The sequence below is a fragment of the Martes martes genome, assembly GCF_963455335.1.
Source record: "Martes martes genome assembly, chromosome: 6".
Lineage (NCBI taxonomy): Eukaryota > Metazoa > Chordata > Mammalia > Carnivora > Mustelidae > Martes > Martes martes.
The window spans coordinates 65813544-65835041 of NC_137893.1; the positions used below are offsets into that span (position 1 = coordinate 65813544).

General features: G+C 36.7%; 1 protein-coding gene across 1 annotated transcript in view; it reads left to right on the forward strand.

Moving 5' to 3' along the window:
• AHI1 (Abelson helper integration site 1) overlaps positions 1-21498 on the forward strand; it is a gene marked incomplete at its 3' end in the record, with an annotated part of 222969 nt that overhangs the window by 85240 nt on the left and 116231 nt on the right. The window contains 2 exon segments of the mRNA XM_080806476.1: positions 2264-2290; positions 15909-16026. Coding sequence (XP_080662602.1) covers positions 2264-2290; positions 15909-16026 — 145 coding nt within the window.

Genomic DNA, 21498 nt, shown 5'->3' on the forward strand with positions numbered 1-21498 from the left:
CCAAAATGTGAAAAGAGCCACACGTCCTTCAACAGACGAATAGATAAAGAAGATGTGGTCCATATATACAATGGAGTATTACTCAACCATCAGAAAGGATGAATACCCAACTTTTGCATCAACATGGATGGGACTGGAGGAGATTATGCTAAGTGAAATAAGTCAAACAGAGAAAGTCAATTACCATATGGTTTCACTTATTTGTGGAACATAAGGAATAGCATGGAGGACAGGAGAAGGGAAAAATGAAGGGGGAGAAGTTGGAGGGGGAGATGAACCATGAGAGACTATGGACTCTGGGAAACAAATGGAAAGTTTTAGAAGGGAGGGTGGGTGGGAGGATGGGTGAGACTGGTGACGGGTATTAAGGAGGGCACGGATTACATGGCACTGGGTGTTATATGCAAACAATGAATCACGGAATACTACATCAAAAATTAATGATGTACTGTATGGTGGCTTATATAACACACACACACACACACACACACACACACACACGGAGAGAGAGAGAGAGAGAGAGAGAGAGAGAGAGAGAGAGAGAACAGGTTTGACTGTGTTGATGAAATAGCAGTCCCTGGAAGGCATCCTGCAGCCCAGATAGGATCTCCTAGGTAGACAGTATCTTGAGAGCATTGACAAAATTCATTCTAAGGTTTTAAAATTTGTTCCTGTCAGTGCATCCGGACTTGCTCAGAATCTAGGTTACCTACTAGGAGTAATCAGTCTTAAAAAATTTATTTATAGGGACGCCTGGGTGGCTCAGTTGGTTGGGCGGCTGCCTTCGGCTCAGGTCATGATCCCAACGTCCTGGGATCGAGTTCCACATCGGGCTCCTTGCTCCGCAGGGAGCCTGCTTCTCCCTCTGCCACTCTGTCTGCCTGTGCTCACTCTCTCTCTCTCTCTGGCAAATAAATAAATAAAATCTTAAAAAAAAATTTATTTATATGCCTAAAAAAAAAATCTTATAGTCAAAGGTATATCTTTCCAGTTGCCTGCCCACTCAAGACTACTCTCCCTTTTTAAAATTAATCTGAAACCCAGGTTAATGGTTACAGAGTTGATTATTAAGCAGAGTCATAGGAATAGGGATTAGATGGGTTTAAAGACATTTTATGGTAGCTTGGAAAAAAAAAAAGGTTAATTTTCTTTGCCCTATAGGAGATTTCACCTAATAATGCTTGTTTGGTGCTAACCAACATCTGTATAATTATGAGTAATAACTGGCGTAATGAGTTCCTGGACTAATTGCTTTACATGTCCACCATATTTAATCCTCAAAACCATTGTATAATGTGGGTGCTAGTATTACCCCCATTTTATGGAACTTGAAGCTGAGGTTTCCAGAGCCCCTGCTGTATTGCCCGTGTTACAGAGATGGCAGGCACTGGAGCTGAGATTCAGTTCAGGCAGTCAGACCTCATGACCAGTCAGCTTCACCTTCTCCTTTTAGGGATCAAATTACTAATATCCATTAGACAGAATGTCTCTCCCTTAGAAATTTTTGGATAAAAAATTGATGTTCCTCTTTCCGTTTTCTTTTTTCCTAAACTCCACATTCATCATTACCGTTTTTCTTTTCTCTAGTTCTTTTGTACACTGATGATACATCCTAGCCAACCCTTTTGGACTTGAGTATTTTTTTTTTGTCTCCTTAGCAGCAGATTTTCAAATCATTCATTATATGTTGACCTTTACTAGTTTCTTTTTCAGAAGTGATCTTCTCTTGGCCTTGTCCCATGAATTATTGGCAGTTCTTTCCTATAGCTCTTTCAATATGGATCATATACTTTGCCACTCAGTAAGGTTTATTCTTAGATTTCCTATGAAATAAATTATTAATGTGGGAATTATATTTGTGGGCATTGTTATTTATGGAGATAATTATAAATGGCAATTAAATCTGGGTGTGTCTTTGAAACTTGTTAGTGCTCTGGTAGAATTTTAGCGTTTACCAGTTTATTATTATTGTTTGTCATTAAATTTATTGAAGCCATATGTCTTTCTTGAGACAGATACATGTAGGCCCTCCAGGGTCTTTTTCTCAGTGCCTTTTGTTGTGGCAGGGTAGATTTACCAAGAACTCATTGGTTCTCTTTAATTCACACTACAGAGTGACAGGTATAGGGTAAGGAAGAAACTCTCCCAAATGTTGATTTTGGTTATTAAAAGATTAATATCAGGATATATTGAGAAGAGTTGATAATTGTATTAAAGAGATATTATGAATATTTCCCTGCTTAGTGTATTGTTTTTCTTTTAGGAGGTGATACAAGCCTGTGCTGCAAAGGTAAATAATTTTTATTAGAAGAAAGATAATTTGGATGCCTGGGTGGCTCAGTTGGTTGTGTGACTGCCTTCGGGTCAGGTCATGATCCTGGAGTCCTGGGATCGAGTCCCACATAGGGCTCCCTGCTCAGCAAGGGGTCTCTTTCTCTTCCTCTGACCTTCCTCCTCTCATGTTTACTCTCTTTCATTCTCTCTCTTTCTCAAATAAATAAATAAAATCTTAAAAAAAAAAAAAAAGAAGAAAACTTGAAAACCATGGCTTTGACTGCGATGTACCAAAGAATTGAAATGTACCATTCATACTTTTAAATAGGACTTTTACAAAAGTTAATCAGATGTGTATTTTCCTTATTTGAACTTGAATTTATCAAGGAATTATATATAGGAATCTGAGAATTTAGCAAGTACCTTCCTATTTTTGAAGATTTAAGAATATTAAGTGATAGGGATATACTTTTAGTAAAGGACCTGCACAGTCATTTGATCCTCTGAAAAAAAAATTATATATGATACTTAATAGGTAAGAGACACCAGTACAGTTCTAGTGGACGTATGCTGACTAAATTGTGTAAGCCTTGAAATGCATGTAAGCTGCACATGAATAGCAATGATAGACTGTGCTGGTAATGCTCTTGATTATTTATTTATTATTTATTATTATTATTATTTATTTAATGTTTCACACTTCTTTTCCCATTTAGCTATGTAGCAATCCTGAGACACAAATTAGATATTATTGTTATTCCAACTTTAGAAAGGAAAAAGCTGAGGCTTATTGATATTAAATTATTTCCTCAAGACACCAAAGTTAATCTAAAAATAGTAGCATATAAAAAGGCTCTGATTATTAAATAATTAAAACAAAATTGTATCTGAGATGCTTTTAACACAGCAGCTTTCTTCCTTTTATAAGCAAGTTTATTTTATATCCAACCTTTAACTCAGTTCTCAAGAAAATAAATGTTAATTTAAAAGAGTTGGAATGGCACGTTTGTCCTTCCCTCTTCTTCTGTCTATTCCCAAAATTCAGTTGAATAATTAGATATTCATTCATTTATGAAATGTAATTATATCTGTCACGAGGTGAAAGGATGAGACCTTCAGAACAGAATTAGACTGTGTTTGTATGTTCAGAGACTGCTTTATGTAATAACAGTGCAGCGGAAGTATTTTTTTATTTAGTAGACATTTACTCCCATGTGGCAGGCACTTGGAATACAGAAGTAAGTAGTAGGCTATTATTTCTTTTCACATGGGGCATCTTATGGAGGAAACATGGCAGAAAATACTGGGCTCACCCTGTCACTGAGCTGTCCAGTATCGTTGAGGACCCATCACTTTTTTACCTAATCATCACAAACAAGATAATGGAATATAGACAAGGGGAAGGAAGATGGCGGGGGAGGGGAAGAGAACAAGCTATATTCTGACTTGGGCTGCAGATGTTCAGGAAACTTGTTCCTGATAGCAATGATTAGTATGATGATTATAACTCTAAGATTGCTGAATCTTCTTAAATATACATAGTATATAAAACCAAAGTCCAAAAAATAACTGATTTTCTGACTAGCAATTCAGAGGTATTTCTCTTTAACAAATAAATACACACGCTTCTTTTATAAAACTCTCTGAATATCCAGGTAGTAAAGTGTTCTGCATGTATTTGGCAAAGGTTTATGGAAACTCTTATCTGCTAATCTGGAACCTCTCTGTGGATGAAGGATCTTGTTCTATTCATCTTTGTATCCTAAGTACTAAACAAAAGTAAAATAAATGCTCATTGAAAATAGAGTGACAGGGGCACCTGGGTGGCTCAGTGGGTTAAAGCCTCTGCTTTCGGCTCAGGTCATGATCCCAGGGTTCTGGGATTGAGGCCCACATCAGGCTCTCTGCTCAGCAGGGAGCTAGCTTCCCTTCCTCTCTCTCTACCTGCCTCTCTGCCTACTTGTGATCTCTGTCTGTCAAATAAATAAATAAAATCTTTAAAAGAAAATACAGTGACATATTTGGGAATTAGCTATTTGGAAAGATTAACCTTACTAGTTACTTTAGTTATTTTTTATACATTTTATTGAGAGATAATTCACATACCAAAATATTTACCTTTTTAAAGTATGCAATTTACTGGTTTTTACCCTGATAACAAAGTGTGCAAGTATCACTACTATTTGATTTTGAAACTTTTATTCCCTCCAAAAAGAAATCCTGTTTCTCTTAGCAGTCCTTATTCCTGTATGTTTATACACATACACACATACACATACACACACAAACTCCTGGTAACCACTAAAACACTTTTTGTCTCTGTGGGTTTGCCTATTGTGGACATTTTATATACATGGAATCAAATAATATGTGGTCATTTATAACTGGCTTCTCTCACTTAGGATAAGATTTTCATAATTCCTCCATTTGTCACATGTTATAAATGCTACTTTTAATTGCCATATATGATTCCATTATATAAATGTATTACATTTTGTTTATCAGTTCTTCAGTTTATAGACATTGGGTTGTTTCCACTTTGGGGCTATTACAGACAATGCTACTATGATCATGTGTGTTCACATTTTTGTGTAAGCATATGTTTTCATTTCTTGGGATATATATCAAGGAGCAGAATTGCCAGGGCATATGATAACTCTGCATTTAATGTTTTCTAAAACTACTAAACTTACCCAAAGTAGTTATACCATTTTATATTCCCACCAGGAATGTATAAGGGTTCCAGTTTCTCCCCATTTGTGCCAACACTTGTAATTTTCTGTCTTTTTTAGGAAATAGCTATCCTGGTGGGTAAGAAATGATACCTCATTGTGCTTTTCGATTTGTGTTTCCCTAATGACTAATGGCCCTGAACATTTTTGACCTGTCATTTGTGTATCTTACTTGGAGAAATATCTGTTCAAATCCTTTGTGCATTCTTTAAATTTTGTTTTGTTTTGTTTTTTTAATGTTTACGTTTTAGAGTTCTTTGTATGTTCTGGATATAAGTCTCTTATCAGATAGATGATTTGCAAATGTTTTATTCCACTTCATGAGTTGTCTTTCCACTTTCTAGATGGTGGCCTTTAAAACAGAAAGATTTTAATTTTTATGAAATTCAGTTTATCTGTTTTTTTCTTTTGTCACTTTGATTGTGGCGCCGTATCTAAGAAACCATTGCCCCGAACTCTACATTCCAAAGATTTACTTCCTTTTTTTAAAATTTTAATATGTTTAACTCTAACATTTAGGTCTGTGATTATTTTGAGTTCATGTTTTTCTATGTATAATGCGATGTAGAGGTCTAATTTTATCCCATTGCATGTGGCTGTCTAGTTGTCTCAGCACCATTTGTTGAAAAGGATATTCTTGCCCCATTGAATGGTCTGAGCACCATTGTCAAAAGTCTTTAATCTTGAAAGCAGAGTATATTTCTGCATTTCTCTTCTGTTACAACCAGGATAGTAAATTTTTACCAAGTATCCAAGTTTCTTCTTCCCTGAATCCCAGCCAAAGTTTTATGTTGTTGAAAATTCATTCCTTTTTTCTGTTAACATTTTTTAATCCGTGCCTACTAAGTATGGTGTGTTTGTGTGCATGTGCATGTGTGTTTGGGATATAACAGTGTATAGGCACATTTTGTTATAGGGAGACAAACATAAAAAAGGAAATAAGACAATTTCAGATAGCAAGTGATGTTGAAGACAATAAAAATAGTCCCCTGGGACAGAGAGTGACTGGTAGCTAAGGCTGCCCGTAGTAAAGTATTCTCCTTAAAGACCTCTCTGAGAGAAACACTTGACAAGGAGCAGGTCCTGTCCTGAAGAAGTCCTCATCTAGAGAGATAACTGGCATGCTGGAGAGCAGAAAGAAGAGCACTGTGTATAAGTAGTAATAGTGAGCAAGCAAGGGGAAGCAGTGTTTGATGGCCAGGTTGGAGAGGTGATCAGGAGCTCATGCATGTCTGTTAGCGTGGAAATGCAGGGGAGGAATAATTTCCCTTCTGTCCTAGATTCTGTGGCTGGTCTAAGAGTTAAATTGACTTAAGAAAAATTAATACAAGAAAAATAATTATGTCCATATGGGAGCCCCACAAAGATAGGAGACCACAAAGCTGCCAGGCAGTTGAGGCTTTTCTGCCATCTTTACTGGAGGAAAGGAATAGGGGTCGGGGCTTCAAAATGGGAAGGCTGAGAGGGGAAGCTGAGAGGAGGAACTGTTTGGTAAACGAAGGAGGTGAAAAAGTTTTCTCAGCACAGCTCTCTTCCAACTAGAGGCCCCCTTTTTAATGTAAATTTCTCTTGTTAAAGGGCAGCTTCTGTACTTGTTCTCAGAGCTTCTCTAGTATCTGCAGTTTCTTAAAATAATCCTTATGCCAAAGAGGCATATTTAAGGGTAACATGTTCTGCTAAACCTTCAGTAAAGATTTTGATATTTGGTTTAATCAGAGAAGTAGGTTTAATCAGAGAAGCAGATATTAAGTTGGGGAGAATGTGAGAATAGATTTTAGAAGGGGAATAAGTCTTCCAAGTAGAGAGATCAGTTGGCTGACTTTTATGGTAATCCAAGAAGAGATGGTAGCCTGGACTAAGAATGATAAAAGATAAACAGATACCTATTAAAATTTTTAATAAATAAGTAAGTTTAAACAAAAAAATTGATTTGAATGGCATAGTCCCAAACTGGAAGTGGTTAGAAGTGCTCCATAGGCAGGAACTGAGGAAAGACTTTTATAGAGGAAAGGCTGAAACAAAGCAAGGAAATTATAGATTGGCCATATTTTAAAGCCTATTTGGCTGTTGGTGATTGGTTGTCCTTAGGTTTTGATTTTGTAACCTTGAGGTATTTACAGTCTTAGATTTGGGCTTGTTTCTGTAGCCTGTAAGCCCAGCCACCATGGCATTAGAACTGCCTCAGACTCTTGGCCTCCCGTTTAATTAATTTAACAGTGGCAATAATGAAGATGCAGGCAATGGACGGAATTGTGATACATTTTGGAAGTAAATTTAACACAGCTCGGTGATGGGTTGGATGCGGTGTAAGTGAAGAAACTGTTGTCACTTCCAGCAATTGTACAGATGCTAGTAGTGCTTTTTAAAGAGGAATGATGGAGTGGAGGGAGCAATTTTAGGAGTGGAGTTTGGGACATGGATGTAGTTGTGTAATAGACAATTGAATTTCTGAGTCTCAAGACTCAGGAAAGTCAGGGCTAGTGCTCTATATTTTTAATCTGTCAGATTGGATAAGATCACCTGGGGAGAGACAGCTAAAAACCTGAGGCTCTCGTCCAGGAGAAGGGGATGTCAGGGAAGCCTAGAGGAGAGTATTTCAAGAAAGAAGAGTGGTGAACTGTCACATGGTACTGAGAAAATGAGGAAATGAGGATAGAAAATTGACAATTGTATTTGGCTTGATGGTGTCCTTTGGTTACCTTGATGAAAACCATTTCAATATGTGACAGAGACAAAAGCACAATTGAAGTGGGTCAAGGACAAAATGGAAGCCCATAAATTTTGACTGGGGAGCAAAGAAACAGGGACTGAAGAGGAATCTTAAGTGGACAATATTAAAGCATACTTAGCTGCTGATTGGAATAATTCAGTGGTGATGGAGAAGAATTACCATGGAGATGGTAATTGCTGGACTCAAGTCCTTGAAAAAGTGAGAGGAGATGTAGTCCTGAATGCTCACGGAGACGCTGGCCTTAAGAGAAGGGATTTTGCATCCCTTCTGATCGGCACGTAGGTAGAAACTGGGTAGATGCTTACTTAGATACAGATTTGATGATGAGAAGCTGAGAGTTCTCATCCGATTGCTCGAAGATAGTAACTGGTATTAGAAGTCTTGTATCGCTCTGAACTGATAGAGCCCTTAAAATATCTACATATGAATTTATAATTTACAAATTTCCTTGCTCCTTTCTTTGCTTGGGGTTGGATTGAAGTATATCAGAAATGGTATTAGCTGGAATCTGTTTCCATTAAGCTTTGTATTATTCCTCATAAACATAATTAATTTGTTTTTCTTATGTTCCCAAACATATTTATATTCATACCTGGCATGTGATATAATTGGGCCTACTCTTCCTTAAATTATCATTAATTCTGCCTGTCTTTGTGAATTCAATTATGAATTCCCTCAGGGAAAAACAACTCTTTCTGCTTTCTCTCCTTTCCTTCCATTCTGCCATGCTCCCTTCCTCCCATCTTCCCTCCTCCTCCCTGTTTTCCCTCCCTTCCTTCTTTCCTTTTTTTCAGCTTTACGTAGTATTGCCTCAACCTCTGATCTTATATTATTGAGTTTTCAAACTCCTCTGTCAACTTATTAATGCCATGAAACTGTTTATTTGTTTGTTTAATTATTAATATCCCCTACCCTAGATGAATATAAGGGCAGCCAAGCTAAAGTTTATTAATTATGTTTAGTAGAATAATTTTATACAAGTAAGGTAATAATTACAGTCAGATATATCTTAGAACATTTGTTCACTGAAAAGTAAAAAAGTTTAAAAAATAGAGAATCCAGAGAAGATAATTTTTTTAATCTCCTAAAAAAAGTTTGGATATTTGAGATTTAGATAGAATAATGGTATGCCGTTTTTTGGACAGTTTTTTTTTAATAATTTGTTTTTAATGCTCGTAATTATTTCTTCACATCATTCCAAAACTGGATAATAGCAAATCAAGTATTGTTATTTTGACAGTATTTGGGAGATTGGCTTGACTGGAGGAGTGGTACAGGCCACAGTAGGCCACTAAAATTACGGAATTTCATTCCTGGAAATTTTAGAAAAAGTCCTTGTGTTAGGAAAGCCAGTTTTTCTCCCAAGTGTCTCCTTTACTCTTGCACTGCTACCAATACCTGAAACACTTCTAACACCAAATGTGCTGTGGTTTTCCCCACACCAAGTGGTTCTCTGCGATCCCAGCTGCATGTCCTACAATTTGACTCCGTTTTGACACAGTGTACCTGTGGTTGGTAGCAGATTGGCAGATCCCACAAGTTAAGGACTCAGTCCCACAGTACTTCACCTGCTCTCCCTGCCCCCACCCCTGCCATTTCCAATGTCAGTTGCAGGTCCAGGTTGTTACCTGTGTTTCTGACCAATCAGCTATAAATTGGAGACATGACAATTCCTCAGGTTCAATTAATTTGCTGGAGCAGCTCACTAAGAACTCAGGAAAACAAATTACTTCCTATTTGCCAGTTTATTATAAAGGATACAGATAAACATCCAGATGGAAGAGCTGCATAGGGCAGAGTATGTGGGAAGGGTCCTGGAGCTTCCATGACCTCTGTAGGCACACTGCTCTCCAGCATTCCCATGTGTTCACCACCCTGAAAGCTCTTCAGACCCCATATGATGGGGAGTTTTATGGAGGTTTCTTCAGGTAGGCATGGTCAATTATAATTTCATTTCTAGCCCCTCTCCCCTCTCTGGAAAATGAGGGATGGGCTAAAAATTCCAAGTTTCTAAGCATGGCTTGGTCTTTCTGGAGAGAAAGAGCATACCAAGAGTCACTTCAGCAGAACAAAAGACATTTCTGTCACCCAGGAAATTCCAAGATATGTTAAGAACTCAGTGTCTGGAACCAGAGTCAAAGACCAAATACTAGAACAAAAGACCCTCCTAGTAGTTTTATCACTTAGGAAATCACAGGGTTTTAGGAACTCTGTGCCAGAAACTGGAGCCCGAAACCAATATTTTTTTTTCTATTATTTCATACATTCATTTCTAGATTTAAATTTGAGAATTAAACCATGTATTTTAATGTGTTCCTTACATTTAAGCATTTTATTCTCTAATTCTTTTCATTAAAAAGTTAGATTTGGGGGGTGCCTGGGTGGCTCAGTCAGTGAATCGCTTGCCTTTGGCTCTGGTCATGGTCCCAGGGTCCTGCGATCAAGCCCAATGAGCAGGGTGCCTGCTTTGCCCTCTCCCTGCTGCTCCCCCTGCCTATACTTTCTCTCTCTCATGTCAAGTAAATAAATAAAATCTTTAAAAAAAAAAAAAAGATTTGGGAAGTCTGAAAAATAAAAAGGTTTAAAAAATAGAGAATCCAGAGAAGATAATTTTTTTAATCTCCTAAAACAAGTTTGGGTATTTTTATCATGAAGAGGTAAAAATTAGGTTGAGATTTGCATAGAATAGTGGTTCAACACAAATACCATGTTAAGTTTGGGCAAGACAGTAAACATATACTCCTTTCACATGTATATTAAGTCATTTGACTTCCATGCAGTTCTTATTAGTGCTATATGAGTTATTTACTAAAGAAAGATGAACAAAAACTGGTTCTTTACCCTCAAGAAGATTACAGTTTGGTGGATGGTAATTAACTAAATACATAAGCACACCAGAGTGTTACTAGTGTTGTGATAATAGAAGATAGAAAAAACATAAGACATAGTGGAGAGACAGGGAAGGGAGTAAATTCTCCTGGGAGAATCTGAAAGGCTTTTCACACATGATGTTAATACTTGAGCTAAAGCTTGAAAAAGAAGTTGGCATCCACCAGGAAAATGGAGCCTAAAGGAAAGCCCATTCCTGGAAATGGAACAGTAAGAGCTGAGTCACAGGGACATGAAACAACCTGGCGGGTCTGCAGAGCTCCATTCATTTTGTTGTAGCCGGAAAATAAGAAAAGGAGCGATAAGGTTGGAGAGCTAGGTAGTTGTTAGAATATGGAGAGCTTTTTATGTCAGGCTAAAAACTATTGACTTTACCTAGTAGAACAACTGATGCTGGGTTTTAACCAGAAATGTTACTGAATAAAATTAGTATTTTAGAAAGCGCATGTTGTCAGCAGTGCAGAAGAATTAGAGAAACAGGAGATAGGGAAAACAAATCCAGAGGCGACTGCAGTAGTTTGCAAGCAGAGAGGAAGGCCTGACCCAAAGCACTTACTGGAGAAAGAATGAGGTCAGATGTCAGAGCACCTAATTGACTTCGTGACTGATTCTCTGTGGAGGGCAAGATGGCAGTGTAGGCTTCCCACCTTTCTGGCCAAGGCAACTTAGGTGGATAGCAAAGCTTTCCTGAGGAAGTAAATAGTTGAGGAAAAGTTGGTTTAGTCTTGAACCTACTGATTGGAAGAGTTTTGGATTTAAAAAACGTCTTGTGATGAGCACTGGGTGTTATTGAACACTACTTCTGAAACTAATGATGTAATCTGTGTTGGCTAACTGAACATCATAATAAAAAAGAAAGGGTGGGAGGGAGGAAGGAAGGAAGGGAAAGAAAGAAAGAAAGAAAGAAAGAAAGAAAGAAAGAAAGAAAGAAAGAAAGAAAAAGAAACATCAGCATAGTTGGCAGATGAAGTGATGAAAACAAATGTTGCTGCCCAGGGTAAGCTTGCAGTGTGAGGGAAGAGAAGGTCCAGTGGGTCTAACAAACAACCCTGATAAGCAGTGGCAGGATAAACCAACAGAAAATAGTTTTCCAGAAACAAGAGAGGAGAGTGATGGGCAGTGTTAGAGATCCTAGCTGCTTAAATCAGTCTGTTAACTGACCATTTGAAGTCTTGGGTGTGGTGATTTTAACTTCAGATTTAGTCTTCTGGTGGAGAAAAGCTTAGTTGTACTTGGTTGAGATTGAATGTTTAAGTTAAATGGGTAGTAGTTATGTGCTGTTTTTCAAGGAGTGTAGCTTTTAGTGAAGCTTAAGGAAATTATGGAATCATTGAGAGAGTTTTTGATTGTTTGCTATTTGTTTTTATACTGAAGCAGAAAGATCTGTGCTTATATCCTATAAGGAAACAGCCAGTAGAGAATTTGAAAGTAGAATTAGGAAGAACTTTAAATATCCCCAAGGGAATAGACAGAGGTACTAATCTTGAACAGAAGGACACTAGAAGAAAAGACATTGAAGGTGGAGGCAAGATGTATATTCTTTCATAGGTTTGAAAATGAAGATTTCAGAGGGTTGAAGACCAAATTTTCTCTGTGAAGTAAGGAAATATGTTAAGAAAAGAGGCAAAGGTTTGAAGAAAACCAAAATATATTGAGGTAAATTGACTTTGACTAAGGCATGTTGTTGGGTAGATGGTTTGAACCAGCACCAAATCTTAATTTTAAGTTTTGCACAGGGGAGTCCCATTAATCATCTTGCACTACCAGTCCTTGGTATATATATCAGAGGCTCAAAAAGTCTGCATTAAGTACTGAAAAACTGAACTTCATTATAACTGATTCAAATTGGAATTCTGGTTTTAGTTCATGCAGCCGTGATGAACTGATTTGAGGGGAGATTTTCTGGCACCTTACCCCACTGTAGAAATTTCTCTTCCAGCAGGAACCGTGTTTCTTCCTAATCCCTCACGTCACTATAGTAATTTATAAGGAAAATATCTAGAGAAGTAGGGCTCATGTTTGGATTTCTCTTTATGACACCAAAGGCTACTCATTTGTTAGGTTTTACCTGGAAATCACAAGAACTTAAGCTGCTTTAAATTTATCGTGCTAGAATATTGATAACTGCCTTCAGTTGCCTTGAATCTCACTGTGGCTCAGGTTTTCTGTTTCATTTGTTCTTTAATTACTGGGATTCTAATTTTTATAATAGACATTTGATTTGCCATAAAACATTTCCTGGGTATTGGGGGTTTTTTTGCAACCAGAACCATCCTCAAATTAAAGTATTGACTGTATTGTTTTTCCAATTTAATGGAAAAAAACAGCCTTCTGCAGGAAGAAGGGGGGAAAAATTTGCAAACGTAAGTATATAGACAGTATTATCATGTTTCAAGTTACAATTTAAAACCAATTGGAGGTGTCTTCACAGCTTGAAATTTTAAAAACAATTCTTCAGGTGAATGTAGCATGTGATCTAAAATCAGCTAAGATGATTAGGCTTGTAAGTGTATATGAAAATGAGTGTTACATATCTCCCAAAGGTTTCATAGTTTAGCTAATCACCAAAAAGAAATTAATTGTTAGCTTGTTCAATGTTGTGCACTCGGTTTTAGATCAGGACAATGACTTTTTTAATATGAAAATTAACCTCCTCTTAGAGAATTACTGTTTGCATATTTTGCACAAAGCTGCTTCTGCTCTGAAAGAGTAGCCAAAAACATTTTTGTGATTAACGTGACAGAAATTCAGGTGATACTTTTTTTTTCTATTATGAATTTCATTAAATTTTTATGCTTTTTGTTTTCCCCAGTTTGGAGGTATTAAACTGACTTTGGCAGACTGTGGTTTTTGCATGAAGCAAGCAGAAAAGCATGTTGTGAAAAGAGGGCAGATTCGTGTAGGGTAGACTATCTTAGCCAACCCTTCTGTTGTTGTAAAATTATTAAGCAATTCTTTTCCACAGCATGTATTTCAAAAATAGATATTGCTTCACTCTATTTAATGGTTATTATTATTTTTCTCCCTCTAAGTAGTGAATGTGTATAGGCTAGCTTTGAAAATACTTTGAGTACTAATTTCAAGTCACTGTAATAATTAACAACTGTCCAAAACCTTTGAAATCTGCCATATGTTGCCAATTACCACTACATAGATATAAGATAGTCTCTTCAAAATTGTGTCAAGAAAGAGCAGAATTTTAAAAATGCTTAGGAAGAAACTGTAAAGTTTCTCTCTTTGAGCAGAGACAAGTATCCTATTCTAGCTTTCCTGGTGTTCTTTTTGTTTTAGCACAAGTAAATATCTGAAGAGGAAGACTGAAAAGACTGTGTGTGTGTGTGTGTGTGTGTGTGTGTGTGTGTCTCCCCATCCCCAGCATACACCTGTTCTTTTGCACCAGATTTCAAAATGCATTGTTTGACATGTAGGATAAAAATTTTTAAGAACGCAGAAGTAAAACTGAAAATGATTCTAAAAAGAGAAGTGGATTAGATTGTTAAATGATAAATATATCACTGTATATAGTACTTCCATTTAAAAGCATAGCACCCTGAAATATTTACTGCATCATCGTACTAAATTACATATCCCTAATTACTCTGATTTCTAGTGATGTTAATAACCAATATTTCTGTAGAACTTTATTTGTGTAGTGTCCTATGGCTTCCCTTTGCCAACATACTCAATTTAAATCTGTTTTTTATTTAATATGTTATTTAGGGCTTTATGTCTCACATATGTGAATGGTAATTTATAATTCCAGTTCATCTTTATTGTTCCTCCAGCACATTTTCCACTGAAGCATGCTTACTATTTTTATTTTTATTATCTGTGCTTTAAGATGGAAATAAAGCTCAAAGATGTGAGATGATTTCATTGTTACCTTAGGTATTATATTACTATAAAGTCACCATTAATTTCAGTCAATGTTTAATAATGGATTCTGATAGAATTTTTAAAGCTGGATAATTTTTTTAGCACTGGTGTGGTATTTGACCCCATCTAACTACTTTGAAAAATATTTTTGCTTTTTGTAAAATAATATCACAACAGTTTACCAACTTTAGAACTATATTGTCATATGGTCTTAATGATTGTAGACTTTTCACCAAATATGTAAAAGCCCTTTGCTTTAAGAGAAAAGTTTAATCTAAGATACACCATTTACTGTCACTGAAAGAAGAGAAGCATTTACAAACATTATGTAAATGATGAGTCAGATAAAGGACATGTAATAATCACAATCCACAACTATGTAGAGCATCAAAAGGGAATTTCGATTATTTTTTACAATGAGAGAAGGCAGCTGTTTCATATATTAGCGTTTATATGCCGTAAACTATCATTTACTAGTTGACAAGTCACAGATTACATTTTGCAGTAAATTAGAAATTCAGACTTCCAAATCTTTCAGAATTAGATCACATTTTTATTCTGGTTTCTGAAAATTTTTATCCTGATTTTCAAAAAATAAGTAATGAATAATAATCCAACAAGAGACTAGATCATTGCCAAAATTAATTCAAAGTTACAAGATAAATTTACATGTAAAACTTTCTTTGTGAGCTGTTCTTTGTTTTCCTACAAAAGCTATAGTTACAATGTTGTACTTGTTACAGGTGTCATTTCTGGAGGACGGTATTGTATTCAGACAGTCATAGTAAGCTTCTTGTGTTATAGAGCATTGTATTTACTTACAGAAATTTTGCTTCATCATTAGATCAGTATTGTTTTTAAACAGTACCTTAAGAATAAGTGTTTTTGATGCAATGATAGCTATTCCATTTGGCAAGTGAGGTTACAGCTCTGTTACCCATGTCACCATGATGTGTGTAAACATGAGTATTATAGGAGTTTTCTGTGCAGTCTCTGAAAAGGAAGGACCTGCTAGTTCACAAAATGCTGAAGAAATGTGACTGTGAAACATTTTAACTTTCTTAATTGAAAGTCAGAAGTGGGGTCACTTTTAATTTTTGCCTGTCTTTGCATAACTTTTAAGACCACTCTAAGTTATTAATAATGTCAATTTCACGATAAGCAGATTTGTTTTGGTAAGGCAGATGTACTTTCATACAGTGATGCTTTCATTACCACTCTACTCCTTCCTTGATAAAAACGATTCCGTTCTGTAAACCTTAAAAACTAAGCATATAAATCCTTACCATTTGTTTTGACCTGCCATGTGACCTGGTTTGCATCGCAGGCAAATATTTCTCATCCAGTTTTTGCATCAGTAACCCAGGAAATTACACTTTGGTTCTGATTTGCCTTTCCTATTACAGGTCAACAAAAATCTCTCCTTTTCTTCAACGTCAGCCTCCTCACAGCAGTCTAAGTTAAAACAGTCAGACATGCTGGCCGCTCATCAGATTCGACCTCAGTCTGGTTTCCCTCAGACCGGTGAGCCCATTCTTATTTTGAGTATTCTTTTAAATGTGCAGATGCTATTTTTTTAAATGAATATCCTTTATTTCACTTCAGAAATACAGCTCATAGCTTTGTAATGGTCAGTTTTCACACTTCAATGATATTCTAGCATCTTTTTTCTTTATAATCACTAAAATTATTTTAAAAGCAAATTTGAATTTGGTAACTTTAGAGTGGATACTCTAAAGCTCTATTTTATTGAGCAGAAAACAGTTTTAAAGTAGCAAAACATGTGAGTCTTAAATCTGTGTAATATTAAATCTGATTCACTTTCCCTTGGATAAAGGAGCCATTATTGATGAATAATCCCATTCTATAACTCATTTCAAGAAAAACCAAGGTAAAATGCATTTGAGAAGAAACAGGATATAACCTGCCAGTGATACCATGTTTCTTCAAGGTTGGAAAATTAATAAGATATGCAAAGAAGCTACTTATCAAAATCTACATGAATCACTGAGTTGAAACAAACTGTGCAGTTGCAAATTTTTAGGCTAATGTTTTAAATTTATTTGAATAAGATTTTCACAGGATGTCAAAGTAAAAGCATCAAGGTGAGAAATGTATATTTTGGGTAATTAAAGAAGACGATTTCTGTTCATTAAGCTATATGTTTGCACAATATTTTTTCTACTGAATTCTTTTAGAAAGGTGAGACAGCAGAGAACAAAATGATTATCTTTGACAAAGAGATTATAATAAACTTGAGCTTCAAAAGAGCAACACAATTTATTTAGAAATTTGAGAACCATATTACTTTTCTACTTTAAAAGTGTTTGGAGTTACATATGGAAGCTATTTTAATATTATTGTATTTTAATGTTGCTGTATAAGTTACACATTACAGTGAGAACATACTTGGATTAAGAATTCTTGTATTCAGTCCTGGCTGTGCCTTTTATTACCGTCATCCCCTTAAATCTTCATTTGAAAGTGGAAATGATGTTTACACTTGGTGCTGTTGGAGTTCAAGTCACAACGCACGTACAAAAACACTTCGTAAGCATAAGGCACCCTATGCATGTAACATAAACATGATGAGTGTGCATGCTAGTTTCACACAAACTTTCAATTCCAATTGCAAATCACCATAATAACGAAGTTATCCCAAACCTTAGAAATTTTAAATTTCTGGTGTTTCAGATGTGTGCCAGAAGGTGGAACAGCGGCGTTGGTTGGTCATTCTTACGCACAGTAGAGTCTCAGTCCGTGCCACCCCTTTAGACTCTTATTCTCTGCACCCTGTCTAGATACTTGGTTTGCCTTCACATCATGTCATTTTAATGACCAGGAGGGAGACAACTGGTCTCCACCACTTGATTCCTGCCATCTTCCTGCTGAGGTATAAAATTCTTCTGGGAACAAATCCAGGATTCCATACTTCAGGATCAAAAGCATAGAAGTATCTGGTTGAGTTATAATATATTGATTAAAATTCATTCAAGTAGTATCTTAAGTTTGTCAGCAAACAAGGTGAAGAAAATAGAATTAAAATTCTTTCCTATTTCATAAAGGGAAAAATAAGGATATGTAGGAAGCCTTTTGAAATGGGAGGAAGGATTACCACTGAAACAGGTAAAGAATAAAGGGAAAGCTAGATATGATGAAGGGAAGTCGTTCAAATTTCACCATTGTACATAGGCTTTGGTCCATTTACCTTCAGCTTTCCGTGGCCATATAGCTCTTAAGTTTAGCATTTCTATCATGCACATCTCTGTGTGTGTGCCCACTCTCAGAAGCATTACCATCAAGCCACGTAATACATGGTAACACTGCTTCACGTGACTGTTTTAGTTACTAATATGCTTGACCTCATTTTAAGGCATAGCCTTCCTGTAAAATTTGTTGGGATATCACTGTATAGATAAATTATAGAAGCAGAATATGTAATCCATTGCAAAATGGCCAAATTAATCCATTTTATTCATTAAGAAGTTTATCTTTGTGGAAAAGAATCATGTAGTAGGAAACAGGTGAACTAGTTTCTACACCTAGCTCCATTTCTACATGACTATAGAATCTTGAGAAATTTTTTTCAGGCCTGTTTTCTTATCCCTACAGATAAATGAGAGCTCTGGATTTAGTGAGTTTCTGTCTTAAAAATTCTGTGATTTTAGGGACTCCTGGGTGGTTCAAACAGTTAAGCGTCTGCCTCCAGCTCAGGTCAAGATCCTAGGGTCCTGAGATAGAGCCCCATGTTGGGGGATCTGCTTCTCCCTCTCCCTCTGCGTGCCACTCTCCCTGCTGGTGCTATCTCTCTCCATCTCTCTCTTTCTCTGTGTCTGTCAAATAAATAAATAAGATCTTCAAAAAAAAAAATCTGTGATTCTATTCAGTATTCAAATGAGCTTTTAAAAGGGAAAAACAGTTAAACGTTCCTGACTATACAAGAAATCTATTAGAATCTGAAATATAAGAATCTGTGTATATTAGTATCTGAAATACAAGACTACAAAAACAGGGGGCCTGGTTGGCTTAGCCGGTTAAGCATCAGCTCTTGATTTCTGGTCAGGTCGTGATCTCAGGGTTATGGGATCGAGGCCCCCGACCCTCTCTGCCGCTACATGTGCGTGCACTGGTGCTCGTGCGCTCTCTCTCTCTCTATCTAAAATAAATAAATAAAATCTTAAAAAATAAAGATTACAAAAACTAATGTAGATGATGTTTAAAAATAAAAATCTTACTTGATTTTTATTTTAAATATTTTAATATTTTTATTAATATTATTATATTTAATATTTTAAATATTTTATTTTAAATATTCAAGTCATATCTGTAGATGTTTGGCTTTGTACACTATAAAGAAAAGCTTTTTATGGGTATCTGGGTGGCTTAGTTGGTTAAGTGTCTGTCTGCGGCTCAGGTCATCATCCCCAGATCCTCGGATTGAACCCCATCAGGATCCCTGCTCAATGGGGAGCCTGCTTCTCCCTGTCCCTCAGCCCCTCCCCCTGCTTCTGCTTTCTCGCTTGTGCTCTCTCGCAAATAAATAAATAAATAAAATCTTTAAAAAAAAAAGAGCGAGAAAGAAAAGCTATTTGACACTGAGCTAATCAGTATGGGCCCCCTGTTAGGAGGCTGAAAAGCACAGGTTGATTTGATATATGTTCTATGTGAGTTTCTGTGCTGGAAGCCTAGACTCCGAGCAAGGCAGGTTTATGGTCTGCAGTAACTTCTGTTAACCCTGATTCAGGGTAAGTCCTGGATGATGGAGACTGCTAGAAAAGTAACTTTTTCTTGTTAGGTTGGCATTCCTCAGTTTCTGGAACAGTACCTTTTTCATTCTATAGTCATTTTAAGTGACTGCTTTGTTGAAGGTCCTCTCTTAAGGATATGGGACTAAATATTACAGTCTCTGCCTCAAGCAGCCTCCAGTCTGACTGGAGAGAGTGATAAGCATGGAACAAATTATGTCAGCATGTGATAGATTATAAAATCACAGTATAAACAGAGTGTCACTGGAATCAAGAGGGGTAGAGCAACCAAGAGCTTTCTCAGATTTTTTTTTTTTAAAGATTTATGTGTTTATGTGAGAGAGTTCGTGCATGTTGCACATGTTGGGGGAGGGGCAGAGGGAGAGAATCTCAAGCAAATTCCCCGTTGAACGCAGAGCCTGCTGCAAGGCTCCACTTCAAGACCCATGAGAGTATAACCTGAGCTGAAACCAAGTCAGATGCTCAACCACCTGAGCTACCCAGGCACCCTGAGCTTTCTCAGATTTTATATGTCCAAACAAAATTCATGCCCACACCCCTTCTACCTCTGCTTTCCCTCCTACACACAAAGGCTTCCCAATCCCAGCACTCTGACCACATTTACCCAGTTGTTCAGAACTAGGAGCCACTTTTTAGTCGTGTTTTCCCCCCACCACTTCCCTACTTACACTCTTGTCTCTTAGCTTATTCTCCCCATAGCAGCCAAAGTGATTCTTTAAAAAATGAATTAGATCGGGGTATCTGTGTGTCTTCCTATCACAATTAAAATGATTCTTAGAGTCCTTATCCTGTCTTATAAAACCTTCAAAGATCATGCCTCTGTCTTCGTGTTGGCCTCATCAGCATCTTTGAGGAGCGGGGTTTCAGGAGGCCATGCCAAGTAAACGAAGAACTAGGTAAACAGACATACCGTTTGATGACAGCTTGACTTGGCTAGGAGTCAGGCTGACTCTTAGCTGGAAGAAATGCTGAGGTGGATGTGTTTAGGAAGAACTGAGTCTGTAAAGGTAGATTAGGGTCAAATTGTGTCCTACTGAGTAATTCACATTTTATTTTCTAGATAAACTAGAGCTGTCCAAACATATGAGTATGAAAGACATATGATAAAATGTGTTTTTAAAAAACATATCTGGTAACTAAGTGAGGGATGGGTTCCAGAGGAAAAAAGCTGGATATAACTCTTTTTTTTTAAATAATTTTCTTTATTTTTTTATAAACATAATGTATTATTAGCCCCAGGGGTACAGGTCTGTGAATCGCCAGGTTTACACACTTCACAGCACTCACCATAGCACATACCCTCCCCAATGTCCATAACCCCACTACCCTCTCCCTACCCCCGCCCCCCCCCACAACCCTCAGTTTGTTTTGTGACATTAAGAGTCTCTTATGGTTTGTCTCCCTCCCGATCCCATCTTGTTTCATTTATTCTTTTCCTACCCCCAAATCCCCCATGTTGCATCTCCATTTCCTCATATCAGGGAGATCATATGATAGTTGTCTTTCTCCGATTGACTTATTTCACTAAGAATAATACCCTCTAGTTCCAAAAAAGCTGGATTCAACTCTTAAGAGATACTTACTTTAAAGTATTATGAGATACTTTATGAAGTAAGATTCATTAGGCTATTACCCTGGGTTCTTAATTACAAAGAATCAATCAACTAATCCTATTAATCCAATTAAAGCTAAAACTATAAATCTCTCCCTGAGTAACTTTTATGAGAAAGGAATGTTTATAGTTCTGTCAGTTATCCTTTAATAAAACGGGGTGGAATAAAAGAAAATTGTAATTTTAACATTTTAGGTTAAATTGTAGGCTGTAGCTCATAATACCTCACCATGTAGAGAACATGTAATACTGCATCTCAAAACTGTGTCCATACTTCTTTAATATAATGAAGACCTCTAAAATAGTAACAGCAATTTGTGTTTGTAAAAAAATGATAAAGTGCTTTCATGTACATTCTCTGATCCTCAGTAAAACTTTCTAAGAAATAAGGTAAACATTAAAATCATACAGAGTGGAATCTTTCCAGAGCTTCTAGGACTTTAAAACTTTTGCTACTCAGCCCCTGTAGTGTGGAAGTGAGAGGCTGAGAGGCAGCAAGCCTGACTGGTCAGAGTACCCATAGCTGGTGTTGTCTTAAAGCAGGATCTCCTCACTCCTAGCTCAATCCTTCTCATGCTACAGAACCAAAGTGCCTACTTCTAGAGGAGGGCACAAGTG